The 27,283-nt window shown below is 37.8% G+C and overlaps 1 protein-coding gene across 4 annotated transcripts; it reads right to left on the reverse strand.

Annotated features, from left to right (window-relative positions):
- Nucleotides 1-2,060: 2,060 nt before the first annotated feature.
- Nucleotides 2,061-14,069, reverse strand: LOC138359165 (uncharacterized). Of its 4 annotated transcripts, none has more exons than XM_069318056.1 (10): nucleotides 14,012-14,069; nucleotides 12,834-12,973; nucleotides 11,049-11,303; nucleotides 10,008-10,260; nucleotides 9,463-9,547; nucleotides 4,691-4,805; nucleotides 3,782-3,878; nucleotides 3,100-3,168; nucleotides 2,766-2,846; nucleotides 2,061-2,203 (listed from the first exon to the last, which is right to left on the reverse strand). In XM_069318056.1, exons 4-8 carry the CDS (start codon nucleotides 10,109-10,111, stop codon nucleotides 3,105-3,107), a joined length of 465 nt encoding a protein of 154 aa, XP_069174157.1. In that variant the 5' UTR covers nucleotides 10,112-10,260; nucleotides 11,049-11,303; nucleotides 12,834-12,973; nucleotides 14,012-14,069; the 3' UTR covers nucleotides 2,061-2,203; nucleotides 2,766-2,846; nucleotides 3,100-3,104. The 4 variants fall into 4 exon arrangements, with proteins under 4 accessions (XP_069174157.1, XP_069174155.1, XP_069174158.1 ...); XM_069318054.1 differs by having other exon boundaries at nucleotides 11,013-11,303; XM_069318057.1 differs by lacking the exon at nucleotides 12,834-12,973 and having other exon boundaries at nucleotides 11,013-11,303; nucleotides 14,012-14,055.
- Between the last annotated feature and the right edge of the window lie 13,214 nt (nucleotides 14,070-27,283).

Consider the following 27,283-nt stretch of genomic DNA (forward strand, 5'->3'; position numbering starts at 1 on the left):
GGTCCTTTAATCCTGTCCACCCGGTGGTCATGGATATTCAACATTGGCTGTTTGTTATTTCTAGTACATTTAAATCGGTAGAGTTTTGCTTGGTTCCCAGCCATATTGGTGTTTCTTTAAATGAGCATGCGGATGCTGCCTCTAAGGAAGCTATCCGTTCTTGTCCCATCTCCCATAAAGGTATTCCTTACTCCGACTTTTATCCTGTTATTCATTCCTCCATCCTTGCCCACTGGCAGGGTTGTTGGTCGTCTGTAGTTGGTAACAAGTTGCGTACTCTCAAACGTAGTGTGTCCTTCCTCCTGCCACCGTAACCGTCGGTGGGAAACTGCTCCAGCAAGTTGCTGATTGGCCATACTCGCTGAACTCATGGTCACTTAATGGAGCGCCACCCTGCTTCTTATTGTCCAAATTGCGTTGTCCCTCGTACAGTTGTGCATATCCTTGTTGAATGTCCTGACTTCCAGGATGTGCGTGTGTCTTGCTTTCCGACTGCCCCTCGCGGTCACTTGTCCCTGGATAGAATTGTTGGTGAATCGGATACTTTTGATATCGTTCGCCTTATGCGTTCTGTTCTCGTATTGGCATTCTTGGTGATATTTAGCGCCCTCTGATTATTTCGCAGTTTGAGGGTGCTATGTAGCCTTCTCGGTTTGGTGCCTTCTTTTGATAATTACCTTACCTTTCACTGCATCAACTTTTGGTGAATGATGGATTCATACTCGAAGGTCCTTATTTCATCGTTCTATTTCGTTGTTGTGATATGGATTGTAAAACCTTGCATGTGAGCCAGAACAATGTTATTTGTATATTAAGAAGAATTTGTCAGCCTTGTAACCATTTTTAGAGTTCATGTAGATCTTTGTAAGGCCTCGATATCATTGTTTTTTTTTTTACTCTATAAATCTTGGTGTTTGATGTCATCGATTTATAAGGTTTAGACCCTTGTGGTATGAATCTCGCAAAATTTTCCAGTCATTTTTGTTTAGGACGCTTTAATTTGACTGTTACCATTGATTCTGTGCCTGTTTTTCCCCTCCTATTCTTTCATATGGTGCTTTAGCAAGCAAGTGACATGTGTACCAGAAGTCTTGTTTGAATAGCTGGTTACCATTTCCACAAAAAAGTGACCAGGTTTGTTTTTAACAAACCAATGTGTTATTACAAGATCATTGAATGATTGTCACCTCGCAGATGCGAGGTGAAACTAATCTGACAGTTTTGTGGTTGGTTATTTCGAAGATTTGAGTGACATTTGAAATCTAGATAAACTTGTTATGAACATCTTTTAACTTTAGTAATTTTGGCTGAGAGTTCATTTAAGTTTGGATTAAATTCTAGGCATGTGGTAATTATAAATTTTAGTTTGTAAGGCTCTTCCAGTTTATGGTACTTTTTACAGGTAGTGTATAATAATAGACTACTATCCTTAATTACTTCTATTCATCAGCTTCAAACATTTGTGGTTATGGGATGTCTGGTGTGAATAATGAAATTTTCATTTAAAATATTTAGTAGGACATATCAAAGTCCAAGAAATAATAAGGCAGACTGGTCATGTCTAATATTGTTTTTCTTATACTGGAACTTTCAGAGTTGGATTTGACTTTTGACAATAGGTAGTTTCATACTTTCCTATCAAGTTTTAATATCTAGCCCATTATAATTAACTTTTGATTACTGGAACCACAGTGTTCCAGGTCTGTCATTTAGTAAGGTATTGGTGAAAACCATATTGTATAGATGTTTTAGTTTGACATTTAAGGCAACATTTTTTTTTACAACACTTCCACTAATCTTTCAATGTTGCTTAGCCTTAAATGTAGTCCATACAATTGTTAATTTTACACTTTACTAATTTGCAAAGTATCTTAAGTTTAATTTTAGTAATGTTAATTTAGATTTATCAGCTTAATCCAGTTTGGCATTACATGCAGAAAACTCTGAAGTTAGTGATGTCAATTTTTAACTCTAGTAAAGTTATTTCACAAGTTCTTTGCATCAGTAATTTCCAGCATGATAGAATCTTTGCTAATTTCAGGATAAAGTACAGTATATAGTTTCATTGGAATATTTATTTATTAGTTTACAGTCTAACATTAATATTGTCTTTCAGGTTGTGGGAAGCTGCTCCTCCTAGATGCAATCCACTGAAGACTCAAAGATCAACAAAAGGCCAGAGAGTACCAAGGACAACATCCACCTGTAAAGAAAATAAAGTATATCAAACAGGGACACTCGTTTTATTAACACTAACACCTATCTAGAAGCACCAAAACCCCTAAGTCCCTATCTTTTAAGATAGGCTCAGCAAGGCCTATCCCTTACTACAATTTGTAGGCAGGACTTGTTGGCTGAATGAGTGCATCACATCTTTTGGCTTAGTGCCCAACATGATGTACATAAGCTTTGTGTAAAGCCTATGTACATCATGTTTCAGGCACTAAACCTCTGAATGTATCCACTCTTTCAGTGAACAAGCCCTGTAGTGATTAACAATGTTTGCACATTGTTAAGGGTCCCTACACCTATGCAAATCTAGTCCATCTATTGGATGGGTAGTAGAGCAGGGCTCTGAAAAAGCCAAGCCAGGGAAATCTGCAGGACTGCCTGGTCCCCTTCTATGAAATGGGGTAGGATCAGTACAAACTGCATCAATCCCTGCAGGTGGTAACAGTAGGACTTTGGTACACATCTATAAATGGACTAGATGAAAGAAAGTAAATTAATTAGTTGACATAGCTAAAACACTTAATTCCACATACCAACTTTCGTAGATTTGCAGAGTAGAACAACCACACTGAAGCCAGTCAATGCTTTGATGACATTGTAATCTTCCATACCACCTGAAACATTTACCCAAATTAGCTTGTTAAACAAGATTTTACATATGCAGGTTCCTTTAATCTTACACTTAAGATTGTTAGAATTCTCCTTTAATGCTAATCAAGCAAAAACACTAAACTTAGTTTGACTAACCATAAGTTCATTAAAGTCACTAATATCTCTCAGCAATTTATTTTATCTACATGTAAGAATCATTTCAGATTATCTTCAGCCATAATGAATGATTAAGTTATAATGTTTACTACCACTCACCTAATTCAGAATGTCAAGCAATTAACACCTTCAAACTCAGGGCTAAAGTTCGACTTTCCCATCAATATTCTGAAAGACAATATCTATTTAAGCTTCAAATAAATAAACCAAGTTGAAGTACAGTTACCATTCAATATTTAATTTGTGTACTATACCATCATTAAATGATTTTAATTTTTGAACAGCCTTTTAAGCTACAAACGTAGATTAAATCCATGATGTCAGTAGACCTCCCAGTTGAGATTCTTTTACCATGTTGTGGCACAGTCTTAAAGCACATCTGGGATCCTCCGACATAAGTTTGAACCCCTCATCACAGCCCTTGTGCATTACAAATATCACATTGTGATTTGTGTAATTTATAAATGAATGACTTCTAGCCAAATAATTAAGAACCATGCAAACAAATTAAGATTTAAATAAAACATTTCATAAAATCTTTAACTTGAAATTTATGCCGTTTAACAGTTAGTGCCCAACTTTACATTCACAAATTTAAAGTCCCATTTATTCTATTCAAAGCACAATTCTTGCAAGAATTAACTTTAGGATATAGTACCCACTAGTCAAGGCCTTAAACTAGTTTCAATTTACCCAATTTCAAGGCCCCTTCACAATTTCATTAAATATTTAGGTAAAAATTATGTAAACACATTTTACCTATTAAACTAAATAAACTTACTTTGGCCCTCTAATTCCGACAACTATGCTACTTTCTGTAGCATTTAACACTTCCAGCGATTGTTCTGCAACTGTTCCTGAAGTTATGTCGGAAGGACCTGTCAATGGAACATTAAATATGGTTAATAAGGTTTTGCATAGCAATTTCATTTTGTTTAACTTTAAAATATTTGTCATTTTAATGTTACACTAACAAATTATCTACTTCCCCCCCCCCCCCCCCCCCCCACCATATCTAATTTATAAATTAGAAGAGAGCACTTTGAAGTCCACATTTAAGGTTTATATGCTACAAAATTTGCATTTCAAATTTATAGTTTACGATTCCCCTCCCCCATATATCTTTGGTAACATGTATTTGAAACATGCCAAGCAAACTCTACAGTTGTTGCTATTTATGTAAAAAAACAACAACAATACGACAGATCTTTCATTCTTGTACAGCCACAAGCATGCGTACCATTTAGGCCAATAACTTTATTCCATGTTACCCCAAAACACTAAAAATTTAACTAGGTACCAATTTTACACCGTTAAACAGACGATTCAGTTACTCGCCCAGGATTCATGCAAAATCACTCTTGCTTGCTTGCTGATCAAATGGGATTTAATTTTAAATAGATAAGCAAACTGTACACAGATCTAAATGTATTTGCCATTTCTTGCCACTTTTAAAGAACTTAAACCTCATTCAGTAAAAATTTATAAAACCCACCAAACCGGGAAGGCTATGTAGTACCACCGAGTGTGGAAGTTTAAGGCACGAGATTCAATAACGTGTTTAAGGAAAAATTGAAGATTAGAACCACAGCTAACATGCGAGAACCCAGTTCGGTTGTGACCTGCACTGGCTCCACCACCAGAGTACCACAGAGGTGAAGAACCTGCTAGTCATAGGGAATGAGCTTACCCACAATATTGCAAATCTTCCAAATCTGCGGCAGAGGAGTATCTGACGTAATGGTGGAAACACTTCCAACTCTCGCGCCTCGCTGTCCAGGTGGTCCAACAGGCCACTGCACTTTCTGAAACAATATAAGAATCAGCCATCTGCCAGCGTCAGTCTTTTCCAGGCTGCACACTTACAGCCGACAACCCTAGCAATCCGCAGTCCAGGGGACGCACTTCCGTGTGCCCTGGGAGGTAGAGCAAGGAATAGAGGGTAGCATCGAAGACTAATGAAAACGAGGAGGGTGCAAGGAAGAGGTAGTAAGGAGAGGTCACAGTAGCACGGAGGGTGAATAGGTTCTAATCAGCTTTGGCAAACTGCCACCTAGGGAAGGAGAGTGTGAAAAGACAAGGGAAAACAAGGATGGTGAAATGGTCACTTATGGAGGTTATGAACTCTCCACGATATATCCAAGTACAGAGACGATCAGAGAAAGATCAAGACAGGGAAGAGAACGAATGGTTCGAGAAGGCCGCCTCGGGTGTGTCAACATCACCCCAAAGGGTATGTCGACAGTTAAAATAACCCAACAGGAACACCAGCTCTGTTAAGGAGTCCAGGAGGTTCCCGACATCAGGAAGGGAAAGAAGGACATTTGGGGGAAAAATTTAACAGACTACATTTTAGTCAAAAAACATGGCCAGCAAAATAATAGATAGGACATGGAAACAGTAGGACAAAGGGATTATCAGTACGAATCAAGAGACCAATATAGTTATGGGCCCCAGCAAGATCAAGAGGGGGGGGGGGAGGGAAAGGGGAAGAAAGGAATAACCACGACAGTTATCACGACGAGCACCAAGCATCGGCTCCCAGAGACAAAGTGGTGAAACCTAAACAGAAGTTGGAGTTCATGAGAGTTATCATAAAACCCATGAATATTCCATTGAGGAATTGACATTATCAAAAAAATAAAAGGACAGCAACAGAACAGAAACAAAGGTAAATAACACAGCATATTAAAAAAGCTAAAGATCAGAATAAGGTTTAGCGGGACATGGGTTAACTTAGTAAGAATGGAGGGGAAAAAAAAGAGCAGGACACCAGAGGTAGATTGACAGGGTTCAGGGAGGGGGGGGGGGGGGGGCTGTCAAGGCCAGGAGGATAGGGGGTAGAAACTCTAGGTCAGCAACCAAGAGGGAATTGGGCCAAAAGAAACTTCCACATTAGGGACAGGGGGCCCCAACCAATAAAATGGGGAGTAAGCATTAGTTAGGGGGGGGGGCCGAGGAAGAAAGGAATGCCGTCTCTTTTCTTACCCGCAGGGGGAGGAGGATGGAGAGGAGCCAGGCTTACGTTTCTGACGGACAGGTGTTCCAGTAACATCGTACTGGCCGACTGACTAGGGTCTTAAGTGAAGAATGGGAGTGAACAACATCAAGATTGCTGGGAGGATGATGGACATCAGCCTGGACAGACAGGCGACGTGGAGGGCCAAGAGGTAGTGGGGAGGGACAGGAAGGATCGGGGAAAACGAAATGACTTGACAGACAGGGTAGGAAAACGAAAGTGGGGGGGGGGGGGAAATCCAGAAGGAGATTCACGAGAGATACCTTCCGACCCAGGACGTAAAGGAACAGGGAAGGAGGTGGGCATGTTCGGGTCCAAGGCCTAGAAATGGTTGTGGGACAAAGGTGGGAAGGACGAGAGGTAGAACAACGTGCGAGCACAAGATACGCCAGTGAAGGGGTGGACACTGCAAACCGTGTCTTGCCTCGGGAAAAGTCAAATGATCCTGGTGTTTCAAGTTAAGGACTACTTCAAGCTTTGAGTCTATACACGTGCGAGAGAATGTAGGGTGGGCCTCGCCGCAATGCAGGTAGCGAGCCCGGGGGATATGAGCAATCATCTTAGAGTGGCTATCGTCCCCACACATGGGGCAGAGAGAAACGAAGACTTGTGCATTTTAGGGCACCTTGCTCGAACTTGCCTCACTTATTACAATGAGTGAGGGGGGGGGGGGATGTACTCTTGAACAGGGCACCTGGCACCAGCAAGAATGATAGGTGGCTGAAGGGTCTTACTATCAAAAGGTGATACTATCAAAAGTGAGGTTTGTTTTTAAAAACCAATGTGTCGATATTACAAGATCATTGAATGTGAAATTATGAAAGATTGTCACCTTGCAGATGTGAAGTGAAACTAATCTGACAGTTGTGCGTTTACCCCCCCCCCCCCCACTCTGTCACGACAACGACAGCCAGAAAGGGAGATGGACCTCATTTAGTAGAAAACTTATCACTAATATCTACAGTATGGGCAATGATAATCTATACAATTGTGTTCTATTAACATTTTTTCAACTTTTACCTTATGTACACCTACATTAAGTATCCTAATATACATGAACTTTGGTAAAGACTTACTATAATGCCTTGTATACTTTAAGTTTGATGTTGGCGACTATATTACCAACGGGTAATATATAAATTAGATTTTAACTACCTTCAAAAACAAACATTTGCTATAATAAAGTAATTATAAAATTGAAAACCAATATAATAACCACACTTTCACCAAGTTATGATCATTATTCTAATTAACACAATGTTATACAATATTATAACTACAATATTCTCCAAAACATTTATTCAACTTGCCGACTTCAATGCAACAGGAATCTATCTTATCAATGTGGAGCGGTGATTATTCCTTCAATCCCATGCACCACACTACAAACTTGCAACCAACGTTTCTAAGTTATGTTTGGCTTTAACAACTACAGCCAAGTTGGGAAAAAACTGCCTTGCATCACCTTGTTGCTCAAACAAGGTAAACTGCCCAGAACACCAATATATTTATAATCTAGTAACAAGTAAATTTGTAGTCAAGACACAGATGGTGCCAAGAACCTTAAACATTCCAAAACACTGAAAAAGCTCGTTTCAATAAAATTAGAGAAACAACTAAAATACCACAATTCATCACTATTTACAATAAGTGACTAAATTTTATTAACTCTGGGTTAGTTAATTTCAATACATTGCAACAGCCATTTCAGATAATGCGTCTCCACCTGTCAAGAGAAAATATTAATACATTTTAGTATACTTTGTTACTATTAAGCTTACAAATTATGAACTTAGGTACTTTAATATTCATAAAGTGCTCTCAGTATAACAAGTCGCATTAGAATTTATGAAACTTACAATAACATTTGCACACCAAACCAATAGATACAAATTAAAATAATTACATAATAAATTTGACCATGCAAGGGAAAGTTTCAAGAATCTAGTAACATTGCACTGATCAATGTCACATTTACCACTAATCTCACCCCTTAGTCTGACATTTAACATCTGACGGCCATTATGGTGTGTGCAATGAACATTTTAACCATTTTATTATGCAACATGCTAGCTAAAAAACTACTGAACTACCAATAAGGACAAGTTATGAACTGCCTTAGCTACCTCATCCCTTGTTGGATTTTACCTCAATAAATTAATTTCAATGAACTTTGATTTTCCTCAGCCAATGGATCACCTAAGACTTGTGTACTTCATTGACAATACAGTACATTTACTACAGAGACTATTGAGCCTGTATATCGAGTAGAGATTAATCATTACAGTAGCCAGTTTTCCACAAGTAAAATAAGATTACCTCTTAAAATAACAGCAGCCTACAGCTTGGGGGTTACATCAAGAAGAGCAATTTGAACGTTTGTCTTTACTACTCCAACAGGTATGGCCACAATAAACTTTCTAGAAATATTCACTCAAATTTTTAACAAAATTGTGGACCATAATTATTAAACTGCAGTACCACATTCATTGTGCATCAATGTTAATTGATAATTATACAATTTAGTATTTTAGTAGATTCAAATTTGTTGTCTATGCCAAGATACTAGATTATAAACCTAATCATTGTCATGCCCTTTAAGACTGACAATACGTTAATGCTAAATTACAAAAGGCACAACTTACAACCTTTAAAGTATTTTGACAAGGAAATATCTATGGGTTTGACAACTCTCCCAAGGGAGATACAAGCCTATGCTACACTTTAATTTCATTTTCTTTTAAATAAAAGTTATATTACCTAATTATTTACAACTTCCCAAGACCGAAGCTGGAAGATTCACCTCATGCTGTCAATCTTAGGAAACAGGTGCAAAGACTATATAAAAAGTAGCATTGGCATAATTAATAAAACTACAATTCACAATAGTAAAGACTGACTGACTACACAAATCTCCCTGGAACTACCAAAATGATTAATTTTATCTAAATTTAATGGAACAATTGCCTACTTTTGTAAGTACACTTTGCTCTGGTTATTTTTGGGTATCTAAAGTAGGATTCAGTCACCATTTCCATTAAATATTTAAAGTGTTGGTTCCCCCAAAATTATATAAACAAGGCTATTATGCAAATTTACTTTGCAAATTAAGCTCCTAATATAGGAGCTCCAGCAACTCTGGATACATGGATTTTTTAAAGCTTTCCAAACCTACCACACTACTGGCAAGTTAAAGCACATTTAATAACTTACAATGGATAAAAACCAATAGTTTAAAAATAGTGAAAAGGTCTTACAAATTACTAAACGTCGCAGAACCATATATTCTATTTTTTGGCCTGACTTTAGGATGTTAATTCGTGTTAAAGTGAAGGGTATGAAGCCCATACAAAAATGGTCATCAACACATGTAATTTGAAGACAAGCTAATTTAAAACTAAAGCTTAACATGTGCAGCATAACATAAATGCTAAAAATATTACCTTGCCGTAGATCACGAGGAGGACTAAGTCACAATCACCAATCAAAATTGCACGAGTGGTAGCTTCAGTGAGAAAAACCAACACCCTGAAAATAAAAGTTTACACTTTAGAAAGCAGTTATACAACACATTCGCCCAACTAATCATACCAAGGCATGGACACTTTACCGATTTTATCTGCTTTAGAGGATATTTAATACCAGCCAATAAGTCATTCTTTATGAAACTGCTATTAATAAAAACGGTACATTGCAAGTCAGACAGGATGGTACCAATTTCCTCACTGAAAATCTAAGTTTGCAAAACTGTCAAGAACAATAAGTTGAGTGCAACATTAAAATGGTTTAAAGAGACTACAATGCAGAACAAAACTAGAGATGCTTTTCCCCCCCCACCCACAGTTACAATCCAATTTAACAGTCCCACTAAAGCCACGAGTGCCAAGCTATGCTGCCGTTTAAGATAAAGCTTTACAAAATAAGGAAATGGAAAAGAGGGGGGTATCCGAGAAACTGCCAAGGTGGGTGGAGGTCAGATTATCTGTACCTTTTACAGTTTAGTGTAGACTTTTCCTCCCCACAGGATCTGGGGCTTGTCCACTCCAACGTCGGCCAGAGTTGGTGCCGGCTGCTGTTTAGAATGGGTGCCATCTCATGCTATACATTACTTCAGGAAACTAGTGCCTCACTCTTCGCCATAGGGTACATCAGCTCAGGACCTCACATGTTGGGAGGCAGTCAAAGACTAGCCAGTCAACAACTTGGGCTGGAGAGCAGTAGCAGCCGAAACAATTTACCACCTGCAAATACAATTTAATTAAAGACTAACAAAAATTGCAAATTTTAGGAATATTTTGAGTAAATTTATGCAGGACCAAAGAAATGAAAATCACTCAAAACATTTAAGCACAAAGTGGATCAGTTTTCAAATGGGCACCAGATGGCAATTTAGTAATCTTTAGTAAATAGATAAAATATTTGTTAAAAATACTAATCTGTCATTGTCCTTTATTTGACCTGTCAGTTTTTAATGAACCTATCCTTTCCCTAGTCTTAGTTCGATATAACTGAAAAAACCTTTAGGATTTTACTTTATGAAGTTCGCATAGCAGAGCAAGTAGTTTCTTTTTGCTTTCCTAATCTCTAACCAGTTTTATGAATTCCTGTTCTAAACCGACTCCCCCATGCTTAATCCTTTTGTACCAAGCTCTCTTTACCTATAAGGTTCTTTCAATTCTTTGTTATCCACATTGGGTCATTACTATTTGATCTATTCAATTTGTATGGTATACTACATTCCTGTGCTTTGTTTAGAATATTCTTAAACAAGTTATATATTAAATCCACATCGAAATCCCCTTTTACGTCACCTATTGCTGGGTTCATGTCTCTCCAAGACCGGCCCACACCCCATACCCAAGACCCATACCCAAATAGATTTCCCGTCATAATATTCATGTTTCCAACAATATCACCAATTCCAGCTCCCGGATAGCAAACCCTTAATCTGTTCCCCCTATCTCTGGCACAAAACGTTCTGTAAATACCTCACCTGGGAATCTCCCACAACCAAAATTCGCGTTGGTACCTCCTTAACTTTCTGAGCAGCCTGAGGGGTCTGCGCTTCGCCGCTCCTCGCCGATTTCCGTTTCGAGTGAACTGCAGGCTCACCACAGCACTTTTCGTCCAACACGGCAAATGAATTTGCTGTCCTTAGGGCGTCTGTAGGCAGCCTTGTCAAGGTCTTCAAGACCCCTGTCCTTTACGACTATCCACGACGAGGTCTTGTTAATATTGGTCTCCTCCGTTTCTTCCCGATGTTTCAGCCGTTTCAGCTGTCGTTCTATAAGAAAGTAGTGCTGTAAACTAGATTACCAAGATTAAAGCTTTGGTATGGTGATGCAACACCTATTTAACTTCAGTCAACAGTATACATTGTTATCAACTTTGGCTTTCACTATTTAAATATTTTAATTAACTTTCTAGTTAATAGCCATATTAGCTTCCGATTAAAACTAGGCCTAAGCAGGTTAGAACATATGAAGGTAACTTCAGAAGGGCTGTCGGCCCATACAATGCAGCTCCTTATATCCACCCACTTACTGAACAATTTACCTACGCTTGAAACTATCTAGGGATCACAAATCACAACGTGATGCATTAGATGAACAAATCCACAAGGGCCGTGACGAGGATTCTAACCTGCGTCCGAGAGCATCCCAGACGCTGCCTTAACCGATTGAGCTACGACATGGTAAAAGATTTTACCATGTGCTCAGTCTATTAAAGCAGAGTGATGCTCTTTGACGCAGGTTACAATCCTCATCACGGCTCTTGTGGATTTATCTAGGGATCCCACTTCCACATTGTTACGCGTTAATTTGTTCAACCAAAACCCTTTTGTCGAACTGGTATTTACCCAGGTCTTTCCTAAAGCTAAACTATCCAATTCATACCCTTTGTTTCGGGGTCGTCTTGTGCATACTCTTAATACCCCATTAATATTCCCTTATGTCCATTTGTCCACTTTTACACCTATCATGTCACTAATTTTGCCTTTAGAGGCATGCATTTATGCCTTTTCAATCTTTTCATACAACACTTTTCCAATTTGTGGGGTTAACTCATCCTACGTTGAATGCATTATTTTATAGCCGTTCTATAGCATGCCAACCAGAACTGCATCACCTAAATGGGGCTTTAACAAGAGCAAGATACCTGGAGAATACCAGGCATTTTATTACTAGTGCTTTGACAAAGCACCGTCCCATTTGCCCCAATTATGAACATTTATGCATTTTTTATCAAACTCTGGTCCCTCTTGTAATCCACACCATCTAGCTCTTATCTGTACTATAATTTCCTAGCCTCAAAACCTTGTATTTGTCAGCATTAGACTGCATCTGTCAATTATACCATTTCAAAACCATCCTCCAAGTGATAGCAAGTATTTCTTTCCCGATTTTTTTTTATTTTGCAATTCTGCAATTATCCCTGCTCCAACATCTTCAACCGAGGTCCCAGAATAGCCTTGAGGCACCAACAATATTTCCTTTAACACCATTTATACTAACCACTTTGGTATAGCAATGCTCTAAACTTCATACAGCACCCAATATTTTGAGCCTTTATCATTTTTTTCCATTTGGCACTATCAAAAAAAGTTTTGCTAAAGTCATGGTACACATCACAAACCTTATCACTATTTCATTAACTATGCAAGTGTTACATTAACAGCCAATAGTAGAACTATGCAATTTATGTACGATTTTTCCAAGAGGAATACAAATATTTGTAGTTTTAAGATTAAAGTAACTTCCCACAATAGACCAAGCTAATTGGCCGTTAATTTGACAAGGAAATTAAACCTTACCTTGATGTGCTTCCGGGGCTTAGCGTCCCCGCGGCCCGGTCGTCGACCAGGCCTCCTGGTTGCTGTACTGATCAACCAGGCTGTTCGACTTGGCTGCTCGCAGCCTGACGTATGAGTCACAGCCTTGTTGATCAGGTAACCTTAGAATAATTTATAAAAAAATTCTTTAAAATTTTCGTTTTCCTTTGAAACTGGTACCACATTAGTACCTTCACACGTCTAGTACTGCCTGACTAATAAGTGATAAACCTATCAAAGCTGCCCTTTAAGCACCCTGGCAAAAACTATCACTAGAGTTACCATTTGTTTAAATAAACCACCATCCTCCCTGGTAACTGCTGAATTAGCCAACCTGTACTAGCAAAGTATTGTTCGGCTGATAATGTTTAGTAAATACAGAATAAAAACCTAGTTATCTCCGTTATCACTGACAGTTTTAGATAGACCTCAAACTTTCCCTAATCTATTCGATACACGACCTTTTGTCTGTCCTTAACTGAGAAGTACTTAAAAACTCCAGCCGCACGTTAGGCGTAATTAAAGGGACGGCCTCTGCTGAAGAGGCTTTTTAAAAGCTCAAAACAATCAGATTAAGCGTCTAACGTGGTTGCTAGGACATGTTCCCACATAGGTATAAGCCTATGAAACCGCCGAAGCCGTACTGTTTAAACCGCTTTCAAAAGTGCGGGAATTGACAAGACCATGACCTTTTTAAGGTCACTAGGGGTTCCGGCACATTTTAATTTTTTTTTCTTTTTTTAAATTTTGCCCCGAGGGGCGAGTTTATTGGGCAGCGCCACTCGTGTTTTGAGTGGACACACCGCCATAGCAGCATGTACAACACTCGCCGGGTTCATCCTGTCACTTGTACCCAGACAGCTGGAACTTTCCTTAACTGTCAGGTTAACAGCTCTTCAAACGAAGATTAACATCCATCAACCCTAAAAAAAGCTCTAGTTATTCCGCAAGATAACGATCTGAGCAATTATGTTTCAACCGTATGTAGCTTACACAGGTAATTTACTTTTATCTACACAATTTCCGTCCCCCCTTTATATTACTAGCGATACCCATTAAATAAATCTCAAACAAAACCTAACTAAACAGCCTAAAATTGGTTATTAGCACAAATGAATTACAAAGACGCGCTTTAAAAAGCTACAAGACTCGCTACTTACCCGCTAGTCTACCACACTGGCCAACACATCCTCTTCCAACACAATACAAACAGTTACTACCGATCTTGGCCCGCAACAAGCCTCACATCACTTACTTTGTCCAGAAACATATATAGACTAGCAACTGACCATAACACTCATGTATTGTATATAGAATAACGCGGGGTTAATGTGTAGTGCTGCTGTCAAAATATAGATGGCGCACACCCTAATGGTCATGCCGATGGACTCACCTAGTTGTGCTTACGGGGCTGAGCTTCGACTATTTCTGCCCGAAACGCTTTGCGTAATAGGGGCTTTAGGCTTTATATATACTAGCTCTATCAATAAATCCATCAATGTTTGTATCTCACCTTGTATGTATGTACTTTACCTGAATAAACATTTTGATTCTGATTTTGATTTTGATATTTGGTCCCGCCCCTCAGCTGTCAATCAATTGGTGTACAAGCTCCTGAACCTGTATCATGAACCTGAACCTTATATTCTTATATAACATCATTATGTTATATAAGAACATAAGAATTAAGGTAACTGCAGAAGGCCTATACGAGGCTGTTCCTATTTACCGTGATAAGTTTTTCCAGCTGGATTTTAATATTTAACAGTTTTGGCATGTACAGCTTCGGCACGTTTCCTATCACCTAATACATAAGAACATATGACTAAAGATAACTGCAGAAAGCCTATTGGCCCATACGAGGCATCTCCTATTTATAACCACGCAATATCCCACCCACATACATGTCAAATTCAAAATTCAAATTTTTATTCGGGAAAAGTACATACATAGATGATGTGTTACAAACATAATGTTGGATTTATAGAGCTAGTGCATACAATACCTAAAGCCACTAATACGCATAGCGTATTGTTCAGCCCACGCTTTAAACAATTAACGGACCCCACCTCCACTTTACGCGGTAAATGGTTCCACAAATCAACAATCCTGTTACCGAACCAGTAAACACCTCTATCATGTCACCCCTAACTCTTCGCCTTTCCAGCTAATGCAATTTAAGCTTTGTCAATCTTTCTTCGTATGAGAGGTTTCTAATTTGCGGGACTAACTTTGTCATCCTATGCTGGACGTGTTCTAGTGAATTTGTATCCATTCTATAGTACGGCGACCAAAACTGAACTGCATAATCTAAATGGGGCCTAACCGATTCAGGAAGCTCTGTGTATTTCTTCGTAAGTGGGTTTGCTACGAAGGTTCCTAAGTGCGCCCTAAGAAGATGCTTAGGTGCGATTCAATAAGGTCCACTTAGGAAGAAATTTTATATTTCGAAGTAAAACAATGTTTTTTCAACTTCTACAGCCAGCACCGACATTGTAGTAAACAAATATGTTACATTTGTTGTTTACCAACGTAATTCTAAGAGTTTATCTACGTAATTCTAAGAACCCAAGGGCCACTAACTATCTAGTGGCCTCGAAGAGGACAGAAAGCCGCCGGCTTGTTAAAGGGCCCGCCAATTGTCTTAATATTTTTTTAGCTGGAATTTGGCACTTACGTATTCAGCGGGTAGGCGGTTCCATGGGTTTATAGCTCTCTTGGTGGAAAAAAACATCTGTTTTCAGTCCTACTTGAGAGAACATACTCTCCAACACTATATCTGTGATTGCCCTGTTATCAGTGACTTCATACCAAATGGTATGAGGTATTTTGAGCTCTGTAATTACTTCATACACCCAGGAATATTGGAAGATATTCTTGTGCTGCACCCAGATTTTGCCAGTGGAGGCTAATAGATCAGCATTAAGTATTTTGTTCTCTCCTAATTCCATGTATGACTGGCCATCCTGTGAGGTGAGGATGTTGGGTGAGCTGGTAGCTGGTTTTTGATCTACACTGTGTGGTCCTTCATACAGAATAGATAAGCAGCACATTGCTGTGTATACCTAAACATGTTTAAAAATACATTGTTTGAGAGGAGTTTTGTAGAAACTGGTAAGAGTAATTATAATATAATGTTTCCATGATTCAGTGCTTACCTCTTGTGAAAATTGCTTAGAGTTGTTTAGTCAGAGTTGATTTGTTTTTTGTATTGAGGATGGTATTTTCTAAATTGATTCCATGTACAGTATGTCTAACCATCCTGTGAGATGGGAGTATTAGATAAACTTATAGCTAGTTTTTTATCTACACTGTGTAATATTCCATATAGAATAGGGTAGTAGTACATTGCTGTGTATACCTAATCTTCTTAATAAAAAAAATCAGTAATAAAGATTTTAAATTATAGTTTGTATTATTACAAATTCAGTACTGTATTATCCTTATTAAATCATGTTGACCATGGATCATTAAGATCTCATGTCCATATGTAATAGTCATATTTCTTTTGAACTGCTAATCCATGCTAATCATTCATTATATTGTGCATTATGTCTCAATTTTTCACTTCTTTGGATATACTGTACAGTACAAAAAGATAGGATAAAAATAAACCAGTAATATTTCTTTCATTATATTTTTCATTTAAATAACTGCATCAATATTTTTACAGCTGACAGGATTTTTTACCATACAGGTGCATTATTTGTTAAAAAAAAATTTGGTTTATTGTTACACACAATGGTGCTACATAGCCTTCCCAGCTTGGTGCCTTCTTTTAATACTTACTGATTAAAAAAAAAATAATAAATACATTTTATTCAGGAAAAGTACATACAGTTGATTTACAAACATAATGTTGGATTTATAGACAGAGCTAGTACATACAATACCTAAAGCCACTAATACTCATAGCATTTCGGGCAAGGTGTGGGGGAAAAAAACACAGACTAAAACTTAATAGTAATCGGGATGAGGTATAAATTGTGTTGAAAGAAGGAATAAAAAATACAAAAAGGGGGGTTAACATAGCATAAATCAGCAATTACACATGTTGGTGAACAGCGTTGTTTAAAAAATAGCAAGACATGGGTTGACATTTAGGAGGTAAGTTAGGTTACATGGAGTTAATTAGGCAGTACTTGGTTTAACTCTTAAACTGGTTGAGAGAGGTACAGCCTTTGACATGATTCGGGAGGTCATTCCACATTCTGGGTCCCTTGATTTGTAGAGCACTTCTAGTTTGGTTACACACAACCAAATTGATTAACAGGAAGAGGTCTTGGACACAAATTTGTTCCATGCTAAATGTAGAGGAATCAGCTGAGTATTCCTCAAATAAAATAAGTTGCCTCAGCTTATATGGTACATAAAATAAGCATTTCTCAAATAAGTAGCTGCCTCACCTCACTGCCTTACTGCTACATAGCCTTCCAGGCATGGTTCCTTCTTTTGATAATTACTTGTTCCACACCCAAATTGTATAACAGGAAGAGGTCTTGGACCCCTACTTCCCTCTCTCTTTTTTAATAGTCTATATAGTCATAATTATAGCTTTAAGTATTCAATGAATAAAGTTTGTGACATTTTTACCCTTCTCCATACCTAACATCATTTGTGCAGCATATTTTTATTTTATGTCTCACTCAGATTTAATTTCAAAATAAAACCAAACTAAATAAATTAGAAATGGGTATGTATAGATAAGGTACACCCTTATAAGGTACACACACATATATATATATATATATATATATATATATATATATATATATATATATATATATATATATATATATATATATATATATATATATATATATATATACATATATATATATATATATATATATATATATATATATATATATATATATATATATATATATATATATGTATATATGTCGTACCTAGTAGCCAGAACGCACTTCTCAGCCTACTATTCAAGGCCCAATTTGCCTAATAAGCCAAGTTTTCATGAATTAATTGTTTTTCGACTACCTGACCTACCTAACCTAACCTAACCTAACTTTTTCGGATACCTAACCTAACCTAAGCTATAAAGATAGGTTAGGTTAGGTTAGGTAGGGTTGGTTAGGTTCGGTCATATATCTACGTTAATTTTAACTCCAATAAAAAATAATTGACCTCATACATAATGAAATGGGTAGCTTTATCATTTCATAAGAAAAAAATTTGAGAAAATCTATTAATTCAGAAAAACTTGGCTTATTAGGCAAATCGGGCCTTGAATAGTAGGCTGAGAAGTGCGTTCTGGCTACTAGGTACGACATATATATATATATATATATATATATATATATATATATATATATATATATATATATATATATATATATATATATATATATATATATATATATGTATGTATGTATGTTAGAAGCAGTCTTTCTTGTATGTTCATGGAGGAATGTCTTTAGCGTTAAGCCTTGAGTCAATACAACAGTTCATATTAATTAAAAGAACAACGAGAAATAATAATAGAAATAATTTCAACTCCATGACAAATGGAAAGTTTAGAGTAATGAATAAATTATTAACCTGTTGTATTTCTAATTTAAGTCAAAATTAATTTTATATTCTTTATAAAATGCTAAATACTTTGTTCAGGGTGTCTAATACAGCTGTCTCGATATACTCTGTTTTATCTGACAAGATCAGTCATTAATTTAAACTTTCATTAGATATGACGCATATTAAAGCAAAACATTATGCACGAAATTATCATATATGAATATGATACAGCACATGACTCCAGAAACGAGAAGCAGGAGTATGAGTTACTTGACAGGCTCATTGTAACTTGCAAATGTTGTAGTTATGATGGGAAAAGTCGCAAGTCAGAGGTCGTAACTGACAGGCAAAGTACCCAAAACAAATGAGAAAGACAGTCTCGACGGAAAGCTGAGAGGTAGGCAGAGAGAGAGAGAGAGAGAGAGAGAGAGAGAGAGAGAGAGAGAGAGAGAGAGAGAGAGAGAGAGAGAGAGAGAGAGAGAGAGAGAGAGAGAGAAGCAGGTGGATATTCAGGAAAGATTCGCATTAGTATTGAATGAGGGCAAACACGAGCCCGCGACCCCCCTAACAACTGAAGGTGAGACTTCCCTTAGAAGATATGAACAGTGATAGAAGAGATTTCCTCCCGTCAACTAAACACTTTTATACAGTTAGTGGCAAATATAACTTTTTTTCCCCACCTGCTCTCCCTTACTTACCTTACTTACCTTAATTAACCGTCTTTCATTTTGTTTCTTATCTGTCTGTCTGTCTGTCTGTTTCTCTTTCTCTCTCTCTCTCTCTCTCTCTCTCTCTCTCTCTCTCTCTCTCTCTCTCTCTCTCTCTCTCTCTCTCTCTCTCTCTCCTTTGAGATTCGCAGTATAACCTAAGAAAATATTCCACACCAGAAATTGTATTTGTATATACGTGTCGTGATCCTGTTGTTATTGCTCTTCGGAATATCACACCACAGTTCTCACTGTTTTAACGGAGAGAACAGGTGGCAAATAATTTATCCTTCGACAGGGATAGTCTGTGTGCGTTCGGATACCATCGTGGGACAACAACAGAACGGCTTGCAGTCCAGTTAATTGGATGAAATGCTGTGACGTAGCCGGTACAGTGGGGTTTATTCGGTAAATTGCACCGTCTAGAAATCCCACTACTTCGAGCAAGAGAAAAATGTCCTTAACCTTTTTAATTAAGAAGGGAGCAACGGGCTCTCCACAGTGTTCCTTTATCCAGTTGACTCGTCTGTGCTATTAGCAAAGGTCTCTTCGGAGGGTTAAAATGAAGACTGTGAACAACTTTATCCGCTGCATTTATCAGGCATAATGGACTCATCTATTCGACGACTGAAGATGGCATCAGCCACTACCTAAACTGAATTTTCATTTTAATTAACAAAGTGCTTGTATAACGCGCCTGTTTGTGACGTCTAGTGACGCGTATGTTGATTTCTCGAGGCGTAGAGGTGCGGTTGGCGACCGGGAAGAGTTTGCGTCTACTTGTGTAAAGGAGGAATGTATATATTTATCTCTCAGAATGTTCGGTAATATGTTTATTGTAAGTGATGTGTGTCTATGTATGTAATAACACGTTGTACTGAACGGGGTGAGAATACCTTGAGCTACCTCATCCCTTTGTGTGTATTTTACCTCAATAAACTTATTTCAATTTCAGTGTTCAGTTTGCGTCATGGGGAAACCGGTTGGCATAGAAACGTATATTTGCTTCTTGCCATGGGAAACCAAGGTAATTATCAGGGGGGAAAACGCCAAGCCATTACGACTATATAGCCAAGTGTCAAAATTTGTGTTGTCATTATTCTAACAGAGCTTTTATCTCTCATCGTTTATTTTAATCATTTTTATTTTCAACAGAGATAATGTAAATTTTTACTCTTCAGCTCGAGTTACGTCGCAGAGGATGAGATTGTTTTGCTTACAAGAGTCTAGATCTAATTACCCTCGTCTTGCATTCAAGCGGCTCAGTAATTTATTCGCCATAAGCTGGGACATATTGTGAATAACTTCGATATTAAGCTTGGTCGCGATATCACTATATACAGTGATATCACTATATGTAGCGCACAGGAGACGCTATATTATACTCTAGCGACGGAGCGAAATTAAAACGAACAGAAATTAAGACTGAAAATCATTAGCGTAAGAATGGTGAGTTTATACAGCAACTTGTAGATAGTAAACATCTTGTGTCGCTTAGATAAGAGATGTCTTTAAGCACAAGCAGTTAGCAGCTTGCTTTTGTGGGGCTCAGTGAAGCTTAATAACAAGACCTGAATCACCTGTAGTAAACAGTGTTTTGCTGTAATCGTGCACATCACTTGCGACTAAAATCACGTCGTTGGGTCGTAAACATTTGCTCGCGATAACAAGAGGTGCCACAGAATATATATATATATATATATATATATATATATATATATATATATATGTCGTACCTAGTAGCCAGAACACACTTCTCAGCCTACTATGCAAGGCCCTATTTGCCTAATAAGCCAAGTTTTCATGAATTAATTGTTTTTCGACTACCTAACCTACCTATCCTAACCTAACCTAACTTTTTCGACTACCTAACTTAACCTAACCTATAAAGATAGGTTACGTTAGGTTAGGTAGGGTTGGTTAGGTTCGGTCATATATCTACATTAATTTAAACTCCAATAAAAGAAAATTGACCTCATTCATAATGAAATGGGTAGCTTTATCATTTCATAAGAAAAAAATTAGAGAAAATATGTTAATTCAGGAAAACTTGGCTTATTAGGCAAATCGGGCCTTGCATAGTAGGCTGAGAAGTGCGTTCTGGCTACTAGGTACGACATATATATATATATATATATATATATATATATATATATATATATATATATATATATATATATATATATTCAAGGACTTTAGTTTACACACACACAACTGTAACCTGAAAACACTAAACAGAGTTTTACTAATGCAAACACTGAACATCTTGTCTTATATACTCGCATTTGGGTGAGGTGTTATGTTACAACAATTTTGGATGAAGTGAACAAACTTTTGACCAACACAAGACAGAACACGGTACAATGGATATAAATTGGATAAATGAGAGTTAAGAATGGAAGTAACTGCAAAGGGCCTATTGGCCCATACATCCTCTTGATGCTTCTATATTGGTACGGAGTTTTAAAGTGGGTAGAATATAGTTGTGCATTAATTGGCTGTTGATTGCTGGTATTGACTTTTTTATGTGTAGTGCTTCGCAGATGTCAAGCCGCCTGCTATCGCTGTATCTATCGATGATTTCTGTGTGGTTTGTTAAGACTTTTCTGGTGATGATCTGGTTGTGGGAAGAGATTATATGTTCCTTAATGGAGCCCTGTTGCTTATGCATTGTTAATCGCCTGGAAAGAGATGTTGTTGTCTTGCCTATATACTGAGTTCTTTGGGGCTTACAGTCCCCAAGTGGGCATTTGAAGGCATAGACGACGTTGGTCTCCTTTAAGGCGTTCTGCTTTGTAACTGGAGAGTTTTTCATGAGTAGGTTGGGCGTTTTTTTGGTTTTATAGTAAATCGTCAATTTTATCTTCTGATTTTCCCCTACAGACAAAAATCAGAAGATAAAATTGACGATGGGCGGTGGTGTAAAGGGTTACAGAGGCACATAATCGGTTCAGGAACTGAACCCTCTAGTTCGTTTAGCTAAGCATATAACATTCTTTTGACGCTAGTTACACAATTATTAATGTTATATACTTGAACACATACTCATACATACATGTACATATATATATATATATATATATATATATATATATATATATATATATATATATATATATATATATATATATATATATATATATATATATATATACACATATATATATACAAAAAATATACAAAATATACAAAAAAAAAAATAGGGGTGTTAGGAGAAGAAAAGATTAAAGTGTTCAGTGAGAATCCACATGGTCTTATCTGAATGCTCTTTGTTTTCTTCTTCGAGGATGTGGGGTCCCTGCAATTACACCAGAGGTGGTGCCCCTAATATATATACATATACATATATACATACACATACATATTCAATCACCTAAGGAAATACACACATCAATAATCTTTTGTATCACAAGAGCTAGTTAATTCGACGTACGACAGTAGTCAGATAACTTGACGTACGACAGTAATCAGATAACTTGACGTACGACAGTAATCAGATAACTTGACGTACGACAGTAATCAGATAACTTGACGTACGACAGTAATCACATAACTTGACGTACGACAGTATTCAGATAACTTGACGTACGACAGTAATCAGATAACTAGACGTACGACAGTAGCCAGATATGGTGGGAAAGACTCACTGTCAAATTTGTTTCAGCACAGTCTTTGTTGTGGACGATTCTCTGGTGAAGATTGGAGCCGTTTATCATTGAAACAGCTTCTCTTCTTCCCTGAGGCAAAGACACATGTCTCAGAGGTTTAGGGGGATTTGTGTGGAGTTTTGTTTTAATGAAGGTAGAAATAATTTGACGATAAAGGGTCAGATTCAACTAGCATTTTCTTACGAAACCTGTACGAAACCTGTTTCGCAAGCTAGCTACTAACGAAATCTGTACATCTTTCAGAAATCATGGCGGCTTTGTATACATTTATTAAACAGTTTACGAGCTTCGAAACTTCATTATTCAAAGTTATAATTATTATTTTTATTATTTTCTACCACAAACGTGGCCACACATTTACAATGCTTACCAGCATATATACATTTTCTTCTGTCCTCCATGGACAGGGTTAGAGATGTGTTAAACATATAATTCAAGGGTTTATTGAACAATCAACCACAGAAGGTGATTCGGTGCTTTTAAAATGCTAAGCTAACCAATTATTAGATACAATATCGTAGTATTTCGGAGCTCATTAACAGTTTAATAAATAAGGCCGAATAGAATAGATTCGGTATAATAGAATACCTTCCTGGCCAGGTTAAATAATCCCAGGGACGATCCAAGCTACCTCATACAATGATGTGATGAAATTCACTTTCCTATCACTGGCCTCAGGGCAGATGTGATGTGTTCGTCCCAATGTTCATGATTTATGAGAATGAAATATAAATGAGGTATTGACATTAATGAGTTTTACAACTCACATGATCCGCATTATTTAAATATTCTGCAATACGTCCGGGTATTTTTTATTATTATTATTTCTAATTGAAACCGTGGCATGAGTAATGAGGGAGCTGAGTATGTGAAGGTTAGAGATATATATCATGTTTGAAATCATTAACTTCAGCCATCAGGGAGCGAGGACCTAGTACACACACACTAGAAGTTGAAGGGACGACGAAGTTTCGGTCCGTCCTGGACCATTCTCAAGTCTCATTCTCAATCGACTTGAGAATGGTCCAGGACGGACCGAAACGTCGTCGTCCCTTCAACTTCTAGTGTGTGGTCTGGTCAACATACTTCAGCCACGTTATTGTGGCTCATCGCCTGCATAGTACACACACCCTACCAAAGTTATAAGGTGGGCTTAGCACCCTACTAGAGTTACAAGGGTGGGGCTCAGCACCCTGCCAGAGTTACAGGATGGGTTCGGCTCACTAACAGAGTTACAAGTTGGACTTAATACCCCTATCAAAGTTACAGGGTGGTACTCAACACCCTACTATAGAGGTTGAGGGTGGACTCTACACACCACCAAAGCCATTGAGAAACTCAGCATCCCACCAGAAGATTATTATTAATTGTAGGGAACATAATAAATGAACTAAACTTAACTGCCTCCCAAGTCCAGTGACGGTCAAGGCTAAGGTTGCGGCTGTCGGGGGAAGACCAACATCTGACACGTCATTGGCCGAAGTCCTGATGCGGGTTATGTCGGTCAGTTTGAAGATCTATCTGTCTATCTGTCTGCCTTTCTATTCGTTTGCCTGCCCGTCTGTGTGCTTGTCTGTCCATCTGGTACCTGTCTTTTGTACAGGCATGTTCGAGCTTTGTTCTAGAGTGAACTTATATTTGGTGTTCACTTATATTTGCGTTTAGGAAAAGTCAATACAACATCTATTTATTTGAATGGGAAAAGGCCAACCACTTTGGATGGTAGAGCGACGGCCTTGTTTCTTGCAGGTCGGCGTTCAATCCCCCACACCGTCCAAGTGATTAGGCACCATTCCTTCCCTATCCCAAATCCTTATATCCTCTTCCCATCCAAGTGGTATAGTCGTAATTTATTTGCGCTTTCTCCAGACGTTGCCTTATCGTGAATGACAAAAACCTCTCACTATTTACGACTCGTGTAAGATTTAATTTCTTTAGGTCAGTGTGAAGAAACTGATACAATGTCTCTCGCCAGTGTGGTAAGTAACTTACCATCTTTAATATGTACGCATGTGCGTACACTGTACCTTTAGCTCTCACTGTACCCTGTACACTGTAGCTCTTTTAGACAAATGTCAAAGCAAAGTTTGATGGAAATATCTGATATTTTTCATGCTTTGGCGGGTAGTATGTGTTTTGTTTTATGATTGGTTAACTCAGAAAAAAACAATTTTAACCGAGAACAAGAATTGTCTGATGTTATGGGGGGTTGGGGGTTGGGTCAGTCTTTTTGCATGGGTTTATATTTTATATAGAAACTTAAATCACATTATCAGGAATTGTAATCATATCTAATACACAATGAAACCACAATAGCCTGGTATATCTCCATGAGAAATGGAGATATATTTTCGACTTGGAGCAGGATCGAACCAGCGTCCTGGGTATCCCTCCAGATGCATATACCTAAACCCACGGACAACAAAGATTCTTAAAAGCTACTCAGCCTGGACGGCCGTCGTCCAAACCCATAGTTGTTAACAGTTAACAGTTGTTAACACAACTGCACAAAAGGTCTCACTTTTAACAAACACCACAACAGTGTTAGTCACCGTTAATATTGTATCCCGTGAAAACCTGCCTGATGTATGTTAATAAATTCTGTAGTTGGTTCATTAATGTCATAACAAGCCTTGGGTAAACGAAGGCCCGAGCTCAGCTCCTGAGCTGATTAAATATGCCTCTGCAACCCTTCCGCAGCCGCAGCCGCCGCCCGCAGCTGCATAATGGATGCATAATAAATTAATCATATTTAACATAAACGCTTATATTGTATATATTGTACAAGTACAGATACCAGATTTAAGCCTGAGACTAATACCAGACTTAAGCCTGGGAAAGATACTAGACTTAAGCCTGGAACTGATACCAGACTTAAGCCTGGGACTGAAATTATCTGCTCCGTAATTCTCCGTTCTCCAAGGGACTGTTGTGATTCTCAACATTGCCGTCATTTTTCTTATTTTACCTGATTAAAGTCTGAAAATGTTCTTGAAAATCACTCGAAAACTTCCTGCCATTCAAAATGTATATATTATAAAACTCAACCCATTACGACAATTCATGTGTTACCAAACAACAGTGAAACTTAAACTTATATGTTCAATTTAGAGAACTTGTTAACCTTTTCCCTGCCCTTCCCTTAACCTGCCCCTCCCTTAACCTGCCTTACGCGTTCCGGTATTACCCTTAGCACTTCCCTTTGCCTCTAGACGTTTCCCTTCAACCTTAGACGTTGCCGTTCATCCTTAAACGTCCCGCTTCTGCCTCAGATGTACCCCTTCACCCTTAGGGATCCACTTCCACCCTTCCTAACGTACCCTATAGTCACCCTTTCCCCCATTATACCCCCTGTGAACCACCCCCCAACCCCCACCCCGTCCGTTACCCCATATTTCTCAGCGGGGCCTCCCTAGTACCCTCCATTGTCACACTAACAATTAGTTGAGGTTCATAGGTCGAGCCAATTAGGCCGTACCCGGGGCTAACAACTGGTCTTTTACGTAGAATAGAAAGGAGCCGAGGAGGTTCGCCGCGTTAACGACTCGACACCCGGCAACGGGACAATAATATTATTCATTCCATTTTACGATGATGTCTGAGAAAGGTCCAACTAGGGTAGTAACAGTGGATCCTAGGGGTAGGATCAACAAGGTCAGTACATTAGGATCCTGTGGTAGGATCTTGGATTGTAGTAAAATTGAGCCATTTAGAGATAAGTCTAAGCTCACGCTGTATGATATGGCAACCTATCTTATTACCAAGGATAAAATATCTGAAATCCTTGTGCTGTATCCATATTTCGCTCCCAGTAGATAAATTACATATGAGATTAAGAAACTCAGTATTGTGAAGACTAATAATAAACAGCAGCTCCCCTATGACTGTAATATCTCCATTGATCAAACAATTATGTATTAGCGATAAGACCTACCATTAACGTATAATGACTTACTGTAAATATATAGCTCTTGAAATAGAATATTCTCTGTAACTAGCTGACATTGTAACTATAAGGTGTGAAGGATTTATGAAATTGTTTATGTAATAATGTAAGATGAGGTCTGATAAAGACCTTTTGTGTCCTCTGTAATGCTTTTTGCGCTACCGCTCACAGGATGAGTATGGGGTACACAATAAACTATCCGCCTCCGGCTGCAACAATCAAAATCAAATCAAGTAGGTCAGTACATAAGGATGTTGGGTTTAGGCAAGGCAAGAATGCAAGAGATCATATAAAGGAATTAGCTTGTGTAAAATATTCTTATCCCATTATTTGCATACTGATTTTAAGCAGACATATGGCAACTAATTAAATAATCAGCGTCTTTATGGCAACAAATTATGATTCCTGGCTCTGTTGCAAAATAATATAAAAAATAATAACAATTATATTATTGTTATTAATATTAATATTAATAATAATTATATGAATAATAAAAATAATAATACTCATAATGCATCAGAAAAACTAGAGTTTTCTGGACTTTCACTTGATGCTTCTGTTCACCTAGCACTAAAT

The sequence above is a fragment of the Procambarus clarkii genome, chromosome 89 (assembly GCF_040958095.1).
Source record: "Procambarus clarkii isolate CNS0578487 chromosome 89, FALCON_Pclarkii_2.0, whole genome shotgun sequence".
In the NCBI taxonomy this organism is placed as follows: domain Eukaryota; kingdom Metazoa; phylum Arthropoda; class Malacostraca; order Decapoda; family Cambaridae; genus Procambarus; species Procambarus clarkii.

Bases quoted from the DNA above. Each gene is read 5' to 3' on its own strand.
- LOC138359165 (XM_069318056.1), bottom strand. From the start codon at position 10,111: ATGGCACCCATTCTAAACAGCAGCCGGCACCAACTCTGGCCGACGTTG. The intron at 4,806-9,462 runs GTAATATTTTTA...ATATTGTTTCAG, and splicing joins TCCTCGTGATCTACGGCAAG to AAAGTGCAGTGGCCTGTTGG. The intron at 3,879-4,690 runs GTAAGCTCATTC...TTCCATTGACAG, and splicing joins GAAGATTTGCAATATTGTGG to GTCCTTCCGACATAACTTCA.